This window comes from Chrysemys picta, chromosome 1 (genome assembly GCF_011386835.1).
Source record: "Chrysemys picta bellii isolate R12L10 chromosome 1, ASM1138683v2, whole genome shotgun sequence".
NCBI lineage: Eukaryota > Metazoa > Chordata > Testudines > Emydidae > Chrysemys > Chrysemys picta.
The window spans coordinates 205,047,666-205,066,010 of NC_088791.1; the positions used below are offsets into that span (position 1 = coordinate 205,047,666).

At 42.0% G+C, this 18,345-nt stretch overlaps 1 protein-coding gene across 10 annotated transcripts in view; it reads right to left on the minus strand.

Annotated features, from left to right (window-relative positions):
* Positions 1-2,026: 2,026 nt before the first annotated feature.
* PRRG1 (proline rich and Gla domain 1) overlaps positions 2,027-18,345 on the minus strand; it is a 105,733-nt gene continuing 89,414 nt past the window's right edge. For 6 of the 10 annotated variants that reach the window (XM_065579167.1, XM_065579171.1, XM_005294663.5 and 3 more), the window contains exons 3-4: positions 15,527-15,687; positions 2,027-4,628 (exon numbers count right to left, since the gene is read on the minus strand). In XM_065579167.1, coding sequence (XP_065435239.1) covers positions 4,104-4,628; positions 15,527-15,687 — 686 coding nt within the window. In that variant the 3' untranslated portion in view covers positions 2,027-4,103. The other 4 variants (XM_065579183.1, XM_065579177.1, XM_065579194.1 and 1 more) reach the window with 4 other exon arrangements.

Consider the following 18,345-nt stretch of genomic DNA (forward strand, 5'->3'; position numbering starts at 1 on the left):
GCTATTATGCACATTTCTCTAAAAGCCTCCACAAGATTTTTAGGGAGGAATTGATCACAAATGGATCATTTTTCAGTTATATTTTTATTTTCAAAAAAGCATTGGCAACGTTAGGAGACAGGAGTAAAAGGAACACACAGTAGAGCAACTAAGTCAGTAGGCTTTTTGCTTTTGAATATGGGTTGTTAGTTAAGTATGCTAGAGAGCTTTTAGTTTTGTTTAGGAAAATTATTTAAAAATTGTTGGATAGTAAATGGAGCTTGGGTTGTCACTGAAACACAAAAATTCCCACTGCCATATAATCAGGGCCAGATCCCCAGCACTGCCACCAGCTGTTTCATGCTGCTCAGGCAACACAAAGCACCCAGAAAGCTTCCCCAAAGGAGAAGCTGGGGGTTCGTGGTAGAGCTGGCTTTATACTAACACTCCTCTCAGCAGCATAGCTTGTGCATCACGGTGGGTGAGAGCACTGGGGAATGGGGCCACAGCATACTGCAATGAATCTGGTCTTCCCTGGGGTAATGGCCCATCAGGGATATTACAAACGTGCATTAGCTAGAACAGTCAATTCATTCCCCAGCTGGCCCTGGGGCTCACCCCACCTTCACCTCCTGCTCCACATGCACCCATGTTGTGGAGGACACAGCTGAGGACTGAACCATAAACACTAACTCCTTCATATTGCATAAAACCCACTGAAGCACTAATATACAGTTGTTTTTTAAATTGGCCAGGAGGCACATCCACGCAACAATTCTATCATATCCAAACTTTTCCATCCTTTCCTCTACGGTTTCAAAGATTATTTGGCACAGCTCGAAGCAATGTTCATGGGGAGGGAAGTGTTAAAATACGTAACTGGCCCACATCCATGCAGTCACTTATACATTCTTTGTAGTTTCATGATCTACTGGTTTGCACCTTCGCCATGGCCATTTATTGCAGGTCTGTGTTGTGTGTTGATGTAGTTCTACCAAGATTTGAGATCTGCTCTGGCCTCCAGGTACACCTCTACCTTGATATAATGCTGTCTTCGGGAGCCAAAAAAATCTTACCGCGTTATAGGTGAAACTGCATTATATTGAACTTACTTTGATCTGCCGGATTGTGCAGCCCCACCCCCTCAGAGCATTGCTTTACCACGTTATATCAGAATTCGTGTTATATCGGCTCATGTTATATCGGGGTAAAGGTGTAGTTTCTTTGCTTGTAAAATAGTGTGAAATATCTGGGATATAATATCTTCTCTCTTTAGCAACAGCGGACCAAGTAATGAATGTAAGAAGCAACAAGAAATTCTATCAGAGGGGTAGCTGTGTTAGTCTGAATCTGTAAAAAGCAACAGAGGGTCCTGTGGCACCTTTAAGACTAACAGAAGTATTGGGAGCATAAGCATCTTCTTGCATCTGAAGAAGTGAGGTTCTTACCCACGAAAGCTTATGCTCCCAATACTTCTGTTAGTCTCAAAGGTGCCACAGGAACCTCTGTTGCTTAGCACTATAAAGATTCCTTTGGTTTCTAGGGAATATGGTTGGGGCATACTGTGCAGCTGCAGGACTTTTCATTGTACTGGATCTAATTGTCTGCTATCAATATAAAGTTCTGCCTCAGCTGGGTGGGCAAGGCAACCAATTTCTTCTAATCTGCACTGTAATCTGGGCTAAGACTCTCATAAATTACACAATAGTAGTGTGGCTGAATCCACTCTCATGGAATTAAGTGCTTAAACTTTCTAGAATGCTTTGTCCCCTTGAAATATACCAGTGAGAAAATCTCCATTCTTTCTCTGAATGTTGCTCCAGCTGACCATTGTTCTAAGATAATATATATATATGAAATATAAAAACAGTAATTTAAAAACTTAGTGATGGTACTAGTTCTTCTGCTTTAAAATTAATTAGTTTAAAATTTGAGATATAAAACATTTTCATCAAGACGAGAGACAATGGAAGTTAATACAGCACCTCTGTTACAGAAATCAATGTTATTTTTGTTCCAACTGCACAGAATTGATAGAGGCATTAAAAGAATTTAAGAATAGCTTTATTTAGCATGCCAAAAACATTAACAAAAAAAAAAATCTATAAACATAAGCAAAATGTTTAAATACCATAATTTAATGTAAACCAGATCTTTAAAAAAAGTTTTAATACTGTAATCAAATAGGTTATTTACACGCAGTGAAGATGGAATTACCTCCCCACAGGTGTCCAAAATTAAACAATCATCTCATTTCCATAATTTCTTAAACAAGTCACGCATCTCCATGTTGGTCATTAGTAAACAAATCATTTTAGTTCTGTACCAGATTCACCTCTCAGTGTTAGTCAAAGCAGTGAGTGCAACACCCTGAATTTTCTGGCAGTCAATCAAAAGAGAACTGCATGTTCTTACTTGTAAAACATTCAGAGAGGTAAGGCTGTAAATCTTACCATCACATTTATTGCAGGACAATGTAATTACAATTGAAGAAAAAGTAGAAGCTATATTTTGAAAAAATAAAAGCTTTATAAAAATCACTACAAGACAAACTGTCATTTTAATCATATCAGAAAGGCCAAGCATAAAATAAAAGTTATATAACTTGTTACATTTAATAGAACCCTTAACTTTTAATGCTAAAAAAATATTTTTTGTAATTTGGAATCATTCCAGCATACGAGAAAAAGCACTTATGGTCTTAGTAGAGGAAAAAACATTTTAAATGACTGCTTTATGCAGTTTTTTGTTTAGCCATGTAAATTGCATTCACTGAGACTTTTGGCCAGTGAATTTAAAATTGTGCTTGTGTGGAGTCTTCGATCAACAGCATAGTTCTGAAAGTTGTCATCATGGATCACTGAACATTTGATCTCTTTATTTCAAAGGACCAGCATTATTTCTTTATTGCAAATAAATATCTGCACGATGTTGCAACTACTAAATAATGTAGTTCAGAAACATTAGACAGTTAAAACAGGGGGTTGGTTGGTTCAAGAGACTGGTAGTGGAATACTGAGCATTACAACTTTCAGTCATTGGCATAAATCCAGAGCAGACTGGAAATAACCAAAGGTTATCTGACAACTGCTTAATGGCCTATGTGAAATGAGTGATCACCATTCATTTCGTAGGGAAAGAAAGCCACATAAATAAAAGACCTGTTGGCAGACTCAGAAGAGACCACTATTTGTGTTGGCATGAAGAGTAAACTATGATCATCCCCTTCTAGGCGGTTTCTGCATGTCAGTGATGAGGCACATTGGTTTGTTACTGTGTGCCCAGAGGCAGTGCATTCACTGGTCTGCAGTGCAGAGGGAACTTTAATTTCTAGAGCTGTCAATTTAGTACCTTTCACAAGAACTAAAATTCACTTAAAATAAAAATAAATAATAATAAAAAAAAAAAAAATCAGACATTCCGGAAACAAGACATCATCATAAACAGGACTAACTGGAAGGGAGGATGGAGAACAGAGGGGATAAGAACATTAGGCTATCGTTTTTTCCAGTTGCAAAATTCACTTAATTACTGCCCTCTGTACAAGTACAGCTGATGTGTTCCAAAATTTCTTAGTCTCACTTACTGCAATCCCTGAAGTATCATATTCTGGGTGAATATGCTATGTTGATGTTTGTTTACACACAATACTTTTCTCAGCCTTCCAAGGCCCAAGTGTAGGATACAATATGTGACAAAGACCCAAAATGAAAGACAAAATATTCATGCAAGAAACTTAAAATGTTGTAGGACATGGCTCTTTGGTTTAAATAACTTGCTGTTACCCGTGTTTGATTCTGATGTAAATAATTTTCAACACTAAAAGAGAGGGGACATCAAATTTGTGTGGAACGTAGGCAACATTTAGACTAAAATAAATGACAACCCTCAAACAGAGGGACATTTGAGAGGTATGCACAGAAGACCACATTTGTACCTGCTTCATATTCTCAGTATGGATTCCCCCATCTTTAAAACTGGCATGGGAACACATGCAGATGGAACAAAACAGGGAAGAGGTACACAGTAGGAGTCCATTACATTATATAAACAGTAGTAAGCTGCATTAAAGTGCTACAAAATTCTCTTAGTAATTTTTAAAAGTTGCTACTATTCTTCCTGCCTTACTTCATACTGGTGACAACAGGAGGTATTGCAATGGCACTAGCTGAGCTGGAGTTTACAATGTCTTCATACTGTGGGGGTGGATCTAAGTGATGCTCCATTTCATTTCTTATGCTGGTTTCGGCAGTGGCTTCCTCGTATGAAGGAGGAGGGTCACCATTTGACAGTCTTGTTGATATTGAGTCTGAACGTCCATCTGGAGAGCCCAAATATCCAGGAGACAGCCCACTGCCTTCATACATTTCTTCCTGTGGGGAATGAACAATGCTGAGCGGCGGGGGAAGAGGACTTCTATCATCAGCCACAGCACTATCACCAATGGCTTCGCGTGCTCCCCTAGGCATGTATACAGACTGTCTACGGATTTTCTTTTTAAACAGGCATCTCCATGTGAGAAATATGATAAGGAGGATAACAAAAAGGCCAATGATTAATGGAAATGCGAGGTAAAATGTATACCAATGGTGTCCTGTGTTACTTTCTCCCTGGAGTCCTCCATTTGCGTGGCCTTTCCAGAACTCTCTCTAAAAACAGAGACACAGAATAAATCAGAAGCTATTAAAAATAAATTTTAACTGGTCTATTTTCAATAACAAAATTGAAGCAAAGTGTTTTGGCTTTCAATAAATGACCACCTAGATCTTTAATTGGTGCAGATACTGTATAAGAAGTTTCCTGACTTCTTTCTGAAGTCACGGAGTTTGAGGGTTTTTTTAAAGCCACCTAACTCCTCACTGCTCACAACCTTTCTGTATCAGCACTCAGTAGTCACAAACCTACATAGGAGAGAGGAATGGATTAGAAAAATAATCTGAATTGATTTTAGATAATTTGTGAATGCAAAAACTCAAAGTCAGATCTATTTTTGGAATTAAAGGTTATTATAAGGCGTTTGGACAGGGAAACATTGTTTCAGAGTGATTGACTATTTTGACCCAGCATAATTATGCTTCACTGTCACCCTACAAGTCAAACTTCCCCACCCTCTGTCTTATAAAATAATAGCTGTCAGCTATTTATAGCCAACCACAGCTTTTGCAATATATGGAGAACATACTTAAAATAGTCCAGAAAACTTGGTATCTCAGGTAAAGATAGATGAATCAATAGAGTAGTGGAAATATGAATGAGGGGGGGAAATTAAATATGAAACAACAACATCAATACTTTAAGATAATTTGTTATGTTATTAACATTTTAAAATTACAATAGCTATTGCAAAAGCATTAAGAAGTTGGGATCAAAGTCCCATTGCTTTAGCTGCTAAACAAGGATAATATAGGCCTCCTGTCCTAGAGAGCTTTTCCACTGCCTGTATCTTGTGAAGTAGCACAGGTATTATGCATAGTTAATATAGACCAAATGTAAAATACAGGTAAAGTTATGTAAACCTCATCCCTTTGTTTCAGACAAATAAGGTTAGCAAACATCAATTATATTCTGTGCTTGGAGAAAACAAAATCCTCCAATAATAATAAAGGTATCTACAAGTTACATAAAAATGTCCTGAGCTCAATATAAAATATGAAATGATTTTTTAATATACATAACACTTCACATAAATTACATCACTCTACACATTCTTAAACCTAGCACTAAAAAAACCAAACACAAGCAAGAGACTTAGGGTTTATTTAGGCAATGTATTAAAAGTGCAAAAAAAGCCATTTTAACTGATATTTTCAAAGGTAAACGCTACACTTGGACATTTATCTTATTAGCACAATACAATTCCACCATTCTCACAAGGTAATAGTTTTATGACCACATGCATCAGTAACTAACAATGCAACAGTCATTTCTGTCCCAATTCAAAAGTCTATCATTCAAAAGGACCGATCACATACATAAAGCAAGCTAGGGTTCCCTCTAGATATAATCTCTGAAAATCTAGTTAAGACTAGATTACAAAATAAGAAGATTCTTGGAAAAGTTGGGGGGGGAGGGTGTTAAAAAAAACAACAACAAAAAAACCCAGATGTATCAAAGTAGTAACTACTAGCTTAGTCCACATTTTTAGGCGATAGGGTTATACACACCCCTTCCCCCAATATTTAATAGGATCTAGAACAGGGGTCGCAACCTTTCAGAAGTGGTGTGCCAAGTCTTCATTTATTCACTCTAATTTAAGGGTTTGTGTGCCAGTAATACATTTTAACATTTTCAGAAGGTCTCGTAGAATATATAACTAATCTACTGTTGTATGTAAAGTAAATAAGGTTTTTAAAATGTTTAAGGAGCTGAATTAAAATTAAAAGTAAAATGCAGAGCCCCCCCCAGACTGGTGGCCAGGACCCAGGCAGCGAGAGCCACTGAAAATCAGCTTTTGTACCGCCTTCGGCACGTGTGCCATAGGTTACCTACCCCTGTTCTAGACGTTTTTTTGTTTGGTTGGTTTTTTTTTGTTTTGTTTTTTAAATCATGTTCATTCCTTTGCCTTTTCAACACTGCAGAATTTGACATGTTCCCACAATTCCAAGATCTTAACTAAGATGTGGTCCAAAATTATTTAAGTAAAGCCATATAGCATGGATTTCAAATGAGGGAAATAAATCTTAACATAACAAACCAAATGCATTTTTTCAAATTAAAGTTACTTGGGGGGGGGGGGGCGGAAATCACATCTATACCACAGTAAAATGCAGACTCCACACAAAACAACTCTGTTGAAATCTCTGGAGATTCTGGAAGGCATTGTCAGTGGGACACTTGGGAAGGCGGAAGAGCATTACTGTAGGAAAGGGATAGGTTAGCTGGGTGGGATCATATCTGGAACAAAGCTGATGAGGAAGTAGACAGGGACTGCAAAGGGATAACTAATCAAAGAGCCTCATTCTTGGCAAACAATACCTTTTCGGTCAAAAGGTTCCCCCCCCCCCCCAACCCCTTCTCTTTGTTTTGTGTTCCTTAATCAGAAAGCTATTATCTTTAAAAAGCAAGTTAATAAGCATGAATACTTAAAGTACTATGCTGAAAGCAGATTATGAAAATGGCAAGGTAGGGGGCTCCATGTTTACTGCAATCCAGTGACTCCCACATCATGCATGCTCAGTTTACAAGATTCTTCTTCCTAACTTCATTACAGAAATCAACCCGGGCTCTGAAAGTCAAGTTGGGTTCTTTCCTTTCTTACACAACACCACTGGTAATAAAGTTTCTGCTGGCCAAATAATGCCTTTAGTGAAAACTTGCGTACTTCCCCCGTGCCCTCAACCTGTTTCAGAAGGGCATGGATCAGCGTTCACATCGCACTCCCAGTCAGTGCCTGGGCTGGGGAAGCTAATGATCCAACCAGTGGACCAATTCGGTGATGAAACCTAGACACATGCCACTTGAGGCATGTTGCGCATATGCTAAGAAGAAGAATCTGGTTCGGGTACAACTGACTAGAACTTTAGCTGGAACCAAGTCAATCATTCACTAGGAAGACCATCATTATTGCTTATTTGTATTAGAACCCAGCTTTGTCTCATCATTCTGCTGCCTAAGCTGTGCCAAAGCAGTAAAGTGGTAAAAGCTTATTTTGGCACTAGAGTCAGGAAGTCTGACTCTGAAACCACAGGGCAGATGTGTCGAGTAAGAAGCTGCCATTTTTAGGTAACCACTTTGCAGAACACAGCAGCACGTTAGGTGAATAGAAGTTAGGTTTTTTGAGTTATTTATTTTAAGATGCTAGATGTTGTAGAAAAGGATTACAAACTTATATATGCTTTCCAGTATAAGGATATAGAGATAATAGATTTTATTGCCACTTATAAGCATTTTAACAGTTTTCAAGTATTTTTTCATCTCTAAGATGTGCCTGCTACAGGAGCTGTTTTTGTGGCTCTCCAGAATGCTGGGAAGCCAGTATATCTCCTGTCCATTCCTGTCTCAAGGGATGGGAACTGCATCATTCATAGATAAAGTTGTGTCTAAGTTTGGACATTTGACTGGTCCAAAAATAGTTGGTCAATTCACCAGTCAAATATTGTCAAAGATGGTCAAATATTTTAAAGCACTAATTTATTAGCACAGTAACAATGGTAACCAAAAAAAAAAAAAAAAAAAAAAGAGTAAGACTTCATGGTCTCCAATAGACAGACACTTATGCCTAATTACTAAAAAAAGGTATTTTTTTCATTTTTAGAGCTTCATTTCATTGGTGTTTGCATTTTTCTGAGTTAAAATAATTGCTAAGTAACTTGTTTTTTGTAATGTTAGGTTAGCATTGAAACGGGAATGTTAAAGTTACACAAGAAAAAAATAAAATTAAACAAACAAACCCATAGCAACTATAAAAGAAAATAAAGTAATTTTTAAATGCACTTATGCTAGGCAGGCAGCAAGCCAACTCCACAGACAGCTTAATGGCTGTGCATCTTCTCTCTTTGTGTCGGGGGAGGAGGTTCAATGACTGAACCTTCCTCTCCCTCCCCCACTCCCTTCTGAGTTAATTTCTGAATGTTTTTTCTAGTCCGTTTAGACTGTAAACTCTTCAGGGCAAGGACCATGTTTTAACTTGTTCAATGTGTTATGAAAACTGCCAAGTATATTGATGGCCTGGTATACAAAGACAGACAGTTTATTCTAGTCCAGGGGTAGGCAACCTATGGCACGTGTGCCAAAAGGCAGCACGCAAGCGGATTTTCAGTGGCACTCATACTGCCCAGGTCCTGGCCACTGGTCTGGGGGGGCTCTGCATTTTAATTTAATTTTAAATGAAGCTTCTTAAACATTTTAAAAACCTTATTTACTTTACATACAACAGTTTAGTTATATATTATAGACTTATAGAAAGAGACCTTCTAAAAATGTTAAAATGTATGACTGGCACACAAAACCTTAAAATTAGAGTGAATAAATTAAGACTCGGCACACCACTTCTGAAAGGTTGCCAACCCCTGTTCTAGAAGATTCCAGCCAACCAATATGCTCAACTTTCAATTAGTTCAAATTTTTCCCAACAGGTCGCATTAGCATGCAGTAAAATGAATGATCAAGACATTTAAGTAGACTTGCTAACAGATGCATCAAAAAAAAAAAAAAAAAAAAAAGTAGGCTGTGGTCAAATAGGCAATCAACTGACATTATTTGACTGATCAACAACTGGCTTGTCCAGCCTACTTGTGACCAATTGGTAGATTTAAATTAAAAGTATCTGAAAGAATGAGGTTCTAATACTTCACTATCAATATAACTGTCATTCACAGAGCAGGCCCCCTGTACATTAAATTGATACTGACACAATGAGCTGTTGACTCTCCATGTCAATGTTAAAAGCATTAATAAAGTAGTGCTGATAACTTTCATTTTAAGGTGCTACTGTATTTTGGCAGCATACCAGCTAGCAAATCAATGCTTTGACTTTTTATAAAGGCAAAAATCATAAGATCCCAATCAGAAAAGCATTCTGTATTCAATAGCTGGAGTATATGACCAAAATGATAGTGAGAGTAAGCACTTCAGACATTTGGTTTTTTTTAAATTTGCCTCAATCTCAGATTATAGTAGAACTGTTGGTGTCACTAGGCATAGCTACCAGGTAACTCAGGGGAGTGGAAGGCCAGAAGAGCTGATGAAACTCCTTTGCTCTGGGTCTAAGGGAGCCACAGTGACTCCATCTTGAGAACTTTCACCTACTTCTATGCTAACTGCTTACATGCTGAAGCAGAAATGTAAGGGTCAGCTTTTCTAGCCGACAGCTGTAGTTTTGTTCACACTAGCAAAACTTGTAGTGATAATGCGGGGGAAAAGGGTAGGGTTACCATACGTCTGTATTTCCCCGGGCATGTCCAACTTTTTAGTTGTTAATTGCCGTCCGGGAGGATTTTTTAAATATATAAAAACGTCTGGAAAATACAGACGTATGATAACCCTACCCACTGCCCCCTCTCCTCTTGGGGTGTCAGCTCGCTCAGCCTGCAGACTGCAACCCCCCCATGCTGCTGCAACCCTGCGCCCCACGGCTAGGAACGGTGGCGTCTCTGCAGCCAGCTGCTGGTGCGGGGGACTTGCGGCTGCTTCTCCCTTCTCCGAGCATCCCCCGCGGTTCTGGCAGAGCCTCAGTCTCCCCCCCTCCGTCCTGGCCATGCAAGGAGCCCCCCGCTAGCGGTCCGTGCAGCCAGGGCTCTCTCCCCCCGGCGGAGCCACTGCCTGGGGGCGGGTCCTGGCGCAGGGGAAAGTTTCTTGTCACGCGGCGGCGGCTCCCGGGAGCCCAAGCTCCCCCACCCGGGAAGGGCTTGCGCTGCAGCGCCTCCCGCAGCCTGAGCTGCCACAGCTTCGTCAGGTCCGGCTGGGAGCAGGGTGAAGGCTCTCCTGAGGGAGGTGAAGGGTGGGGGGGATTCTGAGGGGAGGGGGCTCTGAGGCAGGGGCTGTGGAGAGTGGGGAGCTGTGGAGGGGTTGGGCTATGGAAGGAGGGGGGAAATAAAGGGTAGGGGTTATGGAGGGAGGTGAAGGGGAGGACTGAGGCAGGGGCTGTGGAGAGTGGGGGTGCTGCAGAGAGCAGGCTCTCAGGAGAGGAGGCACTGAGGCAGGAGAAGTCTGAGGATGGGCCCTGTGGAGAGCGGGTGGCTCTGGGGTGAGGCCTGGGGGTTCCGGCGGGCGGGCGGAAGCGGCTCCGAGGTGAGGCCTGGGGGTTCCGGCGGGCGGGCGGAAGCGGCTCCGAGGTGAGGCCTGGGGGTTCCGGCGGGTGGGCGGAAGCGGCTCCGAGGTGAGGCCTGGGGGTTCCGGCGGGTGGGCGGAAGCGGCTCTGAGGTAGGGTTACCATACGTCCGGATTTTCTCGGACATGTCCGGCTTTTTGGTCCTCAAATCCCCGTCCGGGAGGAATTTCCAAAAAGTCAGACATGTCCGGGAAAATAGGGAGGCATGGTAAGGCACCGCATCCTCCCTGGGCTCCAACTTTCCCGGCTCCCGCCCCTCTCCACCGCAGCGGGAGCCGAAGCAACTTCCCCAGCACAGCAGTAGCCGGGGGGCGGTAGGGACGAGGGGGAATGCGGGGTGCTCAGGGGAGGGGGCAGAGTTGGGGTAGGGAAGGGGTGGAGTTGGGGCGGGGCCAGGGCCCCGTGGAGTGTCCTCTTTTTGCAGTATTGAAATATGGTAACCCTAGAAAAGGGGGAGGGAAAGACTGTGTGCGCATGAATCTACAAGGCCATAGATAAGCATACGAATGGGAACTGTTCTAATAAGCCACAATGTGCGTCTGCTGTAACTGCTCGAGAAGGGAGGGGTAACAGACAAAGGCTTACACAGAAACTGCTTGCAATATAAAATGGAACATGTGCTAATATGTGGTGTGCTTGATTTGAGACGTGTTGGTCTCCTAGTGCCTATTCAGAGCTCTTGAATAAAGTTGGTTTTGCTTCTCCACACCTGGTGTGTCTACTAGTGCAGCGCACACCAGGCAGCCAACCCCGCTGTTTGCCTCCTCGGGCCCATCTGGGCCGGCAACAGAACTATATATTGAAGTTCAACATACTGTAGTTTATATAGCTCTCTCGTCGTTTAGATATTTACACAGAGTTAATGATTAGTCTGAAAGCTAATATGAAAGGTCACATTTGATACTCGGAAATACTATTTTGGGTAGATGCTTTCAATCACTGATTATATAGAACTCAGCCACGCAGTTGACGTTGCTTTCCGCAAAACTTAAAATAAGAAATTTAAATGTTCAAAGTTTTCCAGAATTAAAGTCCCTCCCCCTCAATCCCTAGGCGCATAGCAATTCAGCGGCATGCGGCATAAATTTCAATAAAAATATTTGAAGTTAACAGAAATAAAATTAATTACAATACTACAATCATGCCAGGTGCATTATTCTGTACTTATGTCTCAAAATGTCCTTGAGCCTAAGAATTTAAGCCACACAAAGCTTTGATGTTTCTACAGGCCAGAGGTGTTGACAATCAATTATGTCTAAAATGGTCTGAGCAGTCATTCATAGATCAACTTTAAGTTTTGTCTGTACTTAATTTTTTTCTCCTATTTAGCAGAAAACATTTTCAGCATATCATAATGTAAACAGTCTCTTCTGTTCATTTATAACCCATTCAAAGACTGAGGTACATCAATGTTAAAACCCTCTCTGGCTATAAACAATAAAGCTGCTATTGTAAGATAAGAGTAGATCAGCCTTTTAAATGCACCAGAAGTAGATCAAGGCACCACAACACTTGCACTGTAGAACTCCACTGTGCACACAAGACCTCAGCAGAAGGAACTCCAAAAAGCTTATGCTGTGACTACAGTAGCCAAGAGATCCTACTTCTTCCCATCAAAGTAGGGATTGTAAATTGCTTTATCCATATGGATTGCCACCATTCAACTCCAGGACAGAGTAACCATTCACTGCAAGGAACAGGCTTTCTACAGTTCAATAAGAGGCTCAAATCAGTTTATTATTCAAAAGGCAAGACAGAACAACATGAAAAGAAATCATACATTCCTCTCTCCAGGAAGCAGTCTCACAGCGTTACACATCGCACCGTAGGTCTGCTTCAAAATATGCTTTCAAGTCCACCTATATTTATACCAGCCTTGGTTATGATGGATAGAAAACTCCATAAATTCCACTTTATCACCACAGACCTTACACTTCTTCTCTTATCTAGCACCATGCATTTTACAAGACAAAGGAGTCTGTACAAACCAGACCCAGCACAGATAATCCATACCTAGTAGGCTGCAAATTTTGCAAGTCTCAGCAGAACATACACCTTGTTTTTCCTGACAGAGTCTACAAATACAAAGAATAGGTATTGCAACAGTTTAACTACAAATGAATTTCCACAATAAAGCTTAGCACGAGTAGAAACCATTTTGGGGAATAGTTCATAGTTTCACAACTTATGAAGACAAAGCATTCTGAGAATATACGATATACCCTACTTGTTTACAACTAACTACTTTATCTTAGTGCTAGTCTACACTACTGCTTAAGTTAATGTAACTTACGTCGCTCATGGGTAAGAAAAAGCCACCCCCCTGAGCAATGCAGGTTACATTGATCCAAGCGCTGTCCACATCAGCGCTAAGTAGGCAGGAGATACTCTCCTGCTGACATAGCTTCTGCCTCTCATTGAAGTGAGGTGGAGTAATTATGCTGATGGAGAGCGCTCTCTAGTCAGCATAGCACGTCTTTATCAGCAATGGTGCAGCTGGATCAATTAAGTGTAATAGTGTAGACTAGCCCTTAGTTGCACATCATACCTTATCCAGTCAAAAGTGTAGTAAGAGGAAAAAGTAATTAACATTTCTGGTTAATAAATCTGTTTGCAAGAGCCAATTTTACAGTCCTTATTGCAATTTCATTCCTTTTAAGGAAAATCTGCAGCATCAGCATTATATAACTATAGCTTTGCAAGCATTAGTTTTCCACTTCATCTTTGGTCTAGCCATAAAGCATTATGGGACTCTGGACCAGTTTGGTCAATACTGAGAAGATCACCTGACACTGCTCCCTCTCAAAATCTGGCCCAGACACAAGAGGTCCTAGAAGCACTGAAAGAAATTCAAGCCACCTTCTGACACTAAAACATCCTCTCACTGGATGAGAAGAGCTAGTAGAGATGCAAGATGCTCTTGACTAAAAAGATTGTTAGCATCTCCTACCCTAAAACAAGTCTGGTTACTGTTATATTTACTTAAAAAGAAAAAAGTGTTTGACTCAACCAAACCACTGGCCACTATCTAGCCTCCTATTTGAAAAGTAAATTAATTGAGAAACTGTTTAAGAGTATCCTTCAACTTCAGTTGTCCATTACTTACATTCTGTATCTCTCTCGGTAATTTTTTAAGTCAGACCATGGACTAGAAATTGTGTTGGTCATGCTGATGGCACTCAAGTACTACAATAGTGACTGTGGTATGAATACCACACACACACACGACGCAACCTCCTGCCCCTTTATTTAGTGGCTAATAAAATTCCCATTCCAGTCCTCCATTTTTCCAGGGAGACCACCATGAACGGTATGTTTAAGATCAAATAAGTAGCTAGAAAAATGTGCAGAAAAAGCTAAAACACAGGTGGAGGTCAGTATGCCCTGAACAGTAACAGTCATTCTGGCATATACCAGATCTCTATTCAGTGATGAGCTCCCAAAATCCTAATAACTGGTTCCCTGGTGGCACTTCAGCAGCGGGGAGGGGGGCCTTCACTCGCTCTGGGTTTTCGGCGGCGGGTCCTCCACCCAGAGCGAGCAAAGAGAGAGAGAGAGACACACACACACACACGCACCACTGAAGTGCCGCCAAAGACCCGGTAGGGAACCGCACGGTGAGTGCAAGCCCCACATGCCCGTCTCCCACCCCCATCCGACCCCAACCCACGTCCTGCCCCCAACTGCCCCCCTCAGAACCCATAACCCATCAACCCCCCCGCTCCTTGTCCCCTGACCACTCCCTCCTGAGACCCCCCCCCCCCAACTGCCCCCCAGGATCCCACCCCCTACCTAACTCACCCTGCTCCCTGTCCCCTGACTGCCCCGACCCCTTCCACCACCACCACCAACAGACCCCCGGAACTCCCACGCCTACCCAACCCCATTCCCTGTCCCAACCGTCCCCCCCTCCCCCCCTAGAACCTCCGCCCCCTCCAACTGCTCCTCCCAGCCCCCGCCCCCTTACCATGCTGCTCAAAGCAGCAGGAGCCGCAGAGCTGCCAGAGCGCTGGCGGCGCGGCACGCTGGGGCTCTGCGATTGCGGGGGGGCGGGGGGAGGGAGGGAGGGGGTGGTGGAAGCAGGGGTGCCTCCCCCGCTGGGAGCTCAGGTGGGCCAGACAGGACGGTCCCACAGGCTGGATGTGGACTGGAGTTTGCCTGCCCGCCAGCCCCTTTAACAACCAGTTCTACACCAGCTTCTAAATTTAACAACTGGTTCTTGCGGACCGGTGCGAACCGGCTCCAGCTCACCACTGCCTCTATTTACAGACTTTCGCCCTGATCCTGCAATGAATTATGCACGAGCAGGTCCTGCTCCGGCACAGAACCGCATTCAAATTAATGGGGCCTCATGTGCAAGGCACTGCAGGATTGGGGCCTTATTCTTTCAAGGTTTTACAGAGGTGGTACTTAACAAGTACTCTGGTGGCGTGCAGCTGCTAGTCTCAGGAAAGCTACTTCAATTCTGCTTGTTTTTAGAATAATAAAATTGTCTTTACTGGGTACTCTGCATTTCAACTGCTCTCTCTCATGGCTTTAAATGCATGATTTAAATAAGATGTCTGGCATGCAGCACACACATATTCTCTTCCCCTTCATAGGAGGATGTTCAATATCCAAAGGAGTGTGAAGTAGCTTACTAGTTTTGTTACAATGCATTTAGTAAAAATGAATAAGCTAAGAAATCTAGTGCAATGTAGGAAAGCTGGAGGCCTCTAAGCACACACTTAAGCTTACATTAAGTAATTCAATTATTAAAAAACAAAAAACCCGACTTACTGTCTTGTCATCATTTTCAAAAGCTTCTCTTGCTTCCTCATAGGTACAGTTTTCTTCTATGCACTCACGCTCTATGTTCCCTTGCTTTAGCTCTTCCAAAAATCCATTGGCTCTTGGGTATCTTTTTAAGACAGAGTTGGCTTTGTTTTCTGTTAGGAACACTGAAAAGATGAAGAGAACACAAAGGTCACTTCTGAAAATATTGTATGGATACATTCACAAAAGTTCAGAATAAAACTGCCCAAAAGAAAAATAATTTGTTGTCTGGAGAGAGATTTTTCAAAGCATTCTCTTTACTTTAAAAAAAAAAAAAATTTATGAAGGCTCCTCCAAGTGTTACTGGCTATTAAAAACACTTTTGCATAGACTTCTGAGCATTATAGGTACAATGCCACAGATTGTTTAAGTACACCCACTGGCCTTCACTCAGCACAACATCCCAGAACACTTAAGCTCATGTTTAACCTAAACTCTGCAGTCAATGGGACTTAAGCACATGTATAAGCACCATCCTGATTAAAGATGAACTTAAGCATCCACTTAAATGCTTCCTTTCAGGGCTACAGGGAGCAAATGGTACATGGCTATGAACTCCCCCTCCAAAAAGTACTTATAACTACGTGGGGGCATCCTATCTGAAATTCTCACAAGTGTTATCAATAATATTTTTCTGCATAATACCTAGTGAGAATCACACTCCAGAATGGCTGACCTTTTTTCAAATAGAAAGTCTCTTATGCAACATTGAACTTTGCTAGCTACCATGGCATTAAAGAAACGCCAACTGTATCTATAAGATTTAAGTTACATTTTAGTTTGTTCAACTTGAGCAGTGTACTTTTCCTAGTAAATCTTTAGGTTCAGGGGTAGCAAAAATGTGTGTAGTTTCCTTTTAAAATAATTCAATATGTGAATATTAAACCCCGAGATGCCAAAAAGCCAGGAGTAGAATTGCATGCCTGATCTCAGTATGAAATTGCATGTGAATCAAATATTTACATACAGAAATAACCAGTTAGACGCAAGACAGGAATTTACATATGCAGATGCACAATTAGCATGCAAGTTAAAATAAATTGGACATGAGTTCCTGATTGAGAATGAAGCCCTCAATGCGATTTTAAGCACAAATGATCCAGCTTTTTCTGCTGACATTCCCTACTGTTCTACACCACATGCTAACAGCAAAATGGAGTTTACAAAAACCATTATCTAGCTGAAGTGTGTGACACTGCAAGTTTCACTTTTCTATCACTCCAGAAAAATAATAGTGTGGGAAAACCAGAGAACATGAAAGAAAGGAAATGGCAGACAGTCATTCATTAGGAATTTGCCAAATGAAAATAAATGTTGCTTCCTAAATTCCAGAAGGATCAAGATTTCTTAAAAGTTCAACTGACAGACATTGGAAAAAGTTTAAAGATTTTGAGTTCCAACATTTCCATCATGATTTTTCATCTTTCAGCTCGGGCTGTTGATTAATCGCAATTAATTCACGTGATTAACTAAAAACAAGAATCATGATTTAAAAAAAATGAATAGCGATTAATCACAGTTTTAATTGCACTGTTAAACAATAGAATACCAGTTGAAATGTATTAAATATTTTTGGATGTTTTTCTACATTTTCAAATATATTGATTTCAATTACAACACAATACAAAAGGGTATAGTGCTCACTTCATATTTTTTATTACAAATACATGCACTGTAAAAATGATGAGAAATGTGAATTTAAAAATACTCAAATACAAGTACTGTAGTGCAATCTCTATCACAAAAGCGCAACTTACAGATGTAGGGTGTTTTTTTGTTTTTTGTTTTTTTGCTATATAACAACTGCACTCAAAAACAAAATAATGTAAAACTTTAGAGCCAACAAGTCCAGTCATGTCCATGCTGATGACGCTCGTCAAAATGTGTTAATTAAATTTGAGACTTGGGGGAGAATTGTATGTCTCCTGCTCTGTGTTTTACCCGTATATATATTTCGTGTTATGGTTATCTTGGATAACAACCCAGCACATGTTGTTCATTTTAAGAACACTTTCACTGCAGATTTGACAAAATGCAAAGAAGGTACCAATGTGAGATTTCCAAAAATAGATACAGCACTGGATCCAAGGTTTAAGAATCTGAAGTGCTTTCCAAAATCTGAGAGGGATGAGGTGTGGATCATGCTTTCAGAAGTCTTAAAAGAGCAACACTCCGATGCAGAAAACTACAGAATCCGAACCACCAAAAAAGAAAGTCAACCTTCTGCTGGTGGCATCTGACTCAGATGAAAATGAATGTGCATCAGCCTGCACCGCTTTGGATCATTATCAAGCGGAAACCGTCATCAGCAGGGCCGGCTCCAGGGACCAGCTGACCAAGCACATGCTTGGGGCGGCACCTTAGATGGGGCGGCCAATGTTGGGATGGCGGGGGGGGGGGAGCTCGCGATGGTTTCCCCCCCCCCTTCCCGGCCGGGCAGCGCAGGGGGTGTTGCAGCGGCACAGGCTTTGGCAGCGCTGGGGGGGGGGGGGGGGGGGGGGGGAGGGGGTTGGCCGGCGCGGTGCTCCGGGGGTTTGGGCGGCCTGGTGAGGCACTCGGGGGGGGGGGGGGGGGGGGGGGGGGTGTGTGGCCGGTGCAGCCACAGGCCCTGCCCCCAAATCCACCCCTTCCCACGGCTCCCAGTACCTCCTGCCCACTGGCAGCTCCGCTGATCAGTGCCTCCCGCTCCCTTTCTCTCTGCACCTCCTGATCAGTTGTTTCGTGGTGTGCAGGAGGCTCTGGGGGGGTGGGGGGGAGGAGCGAGGGCATGGCAGGGGAGGGGG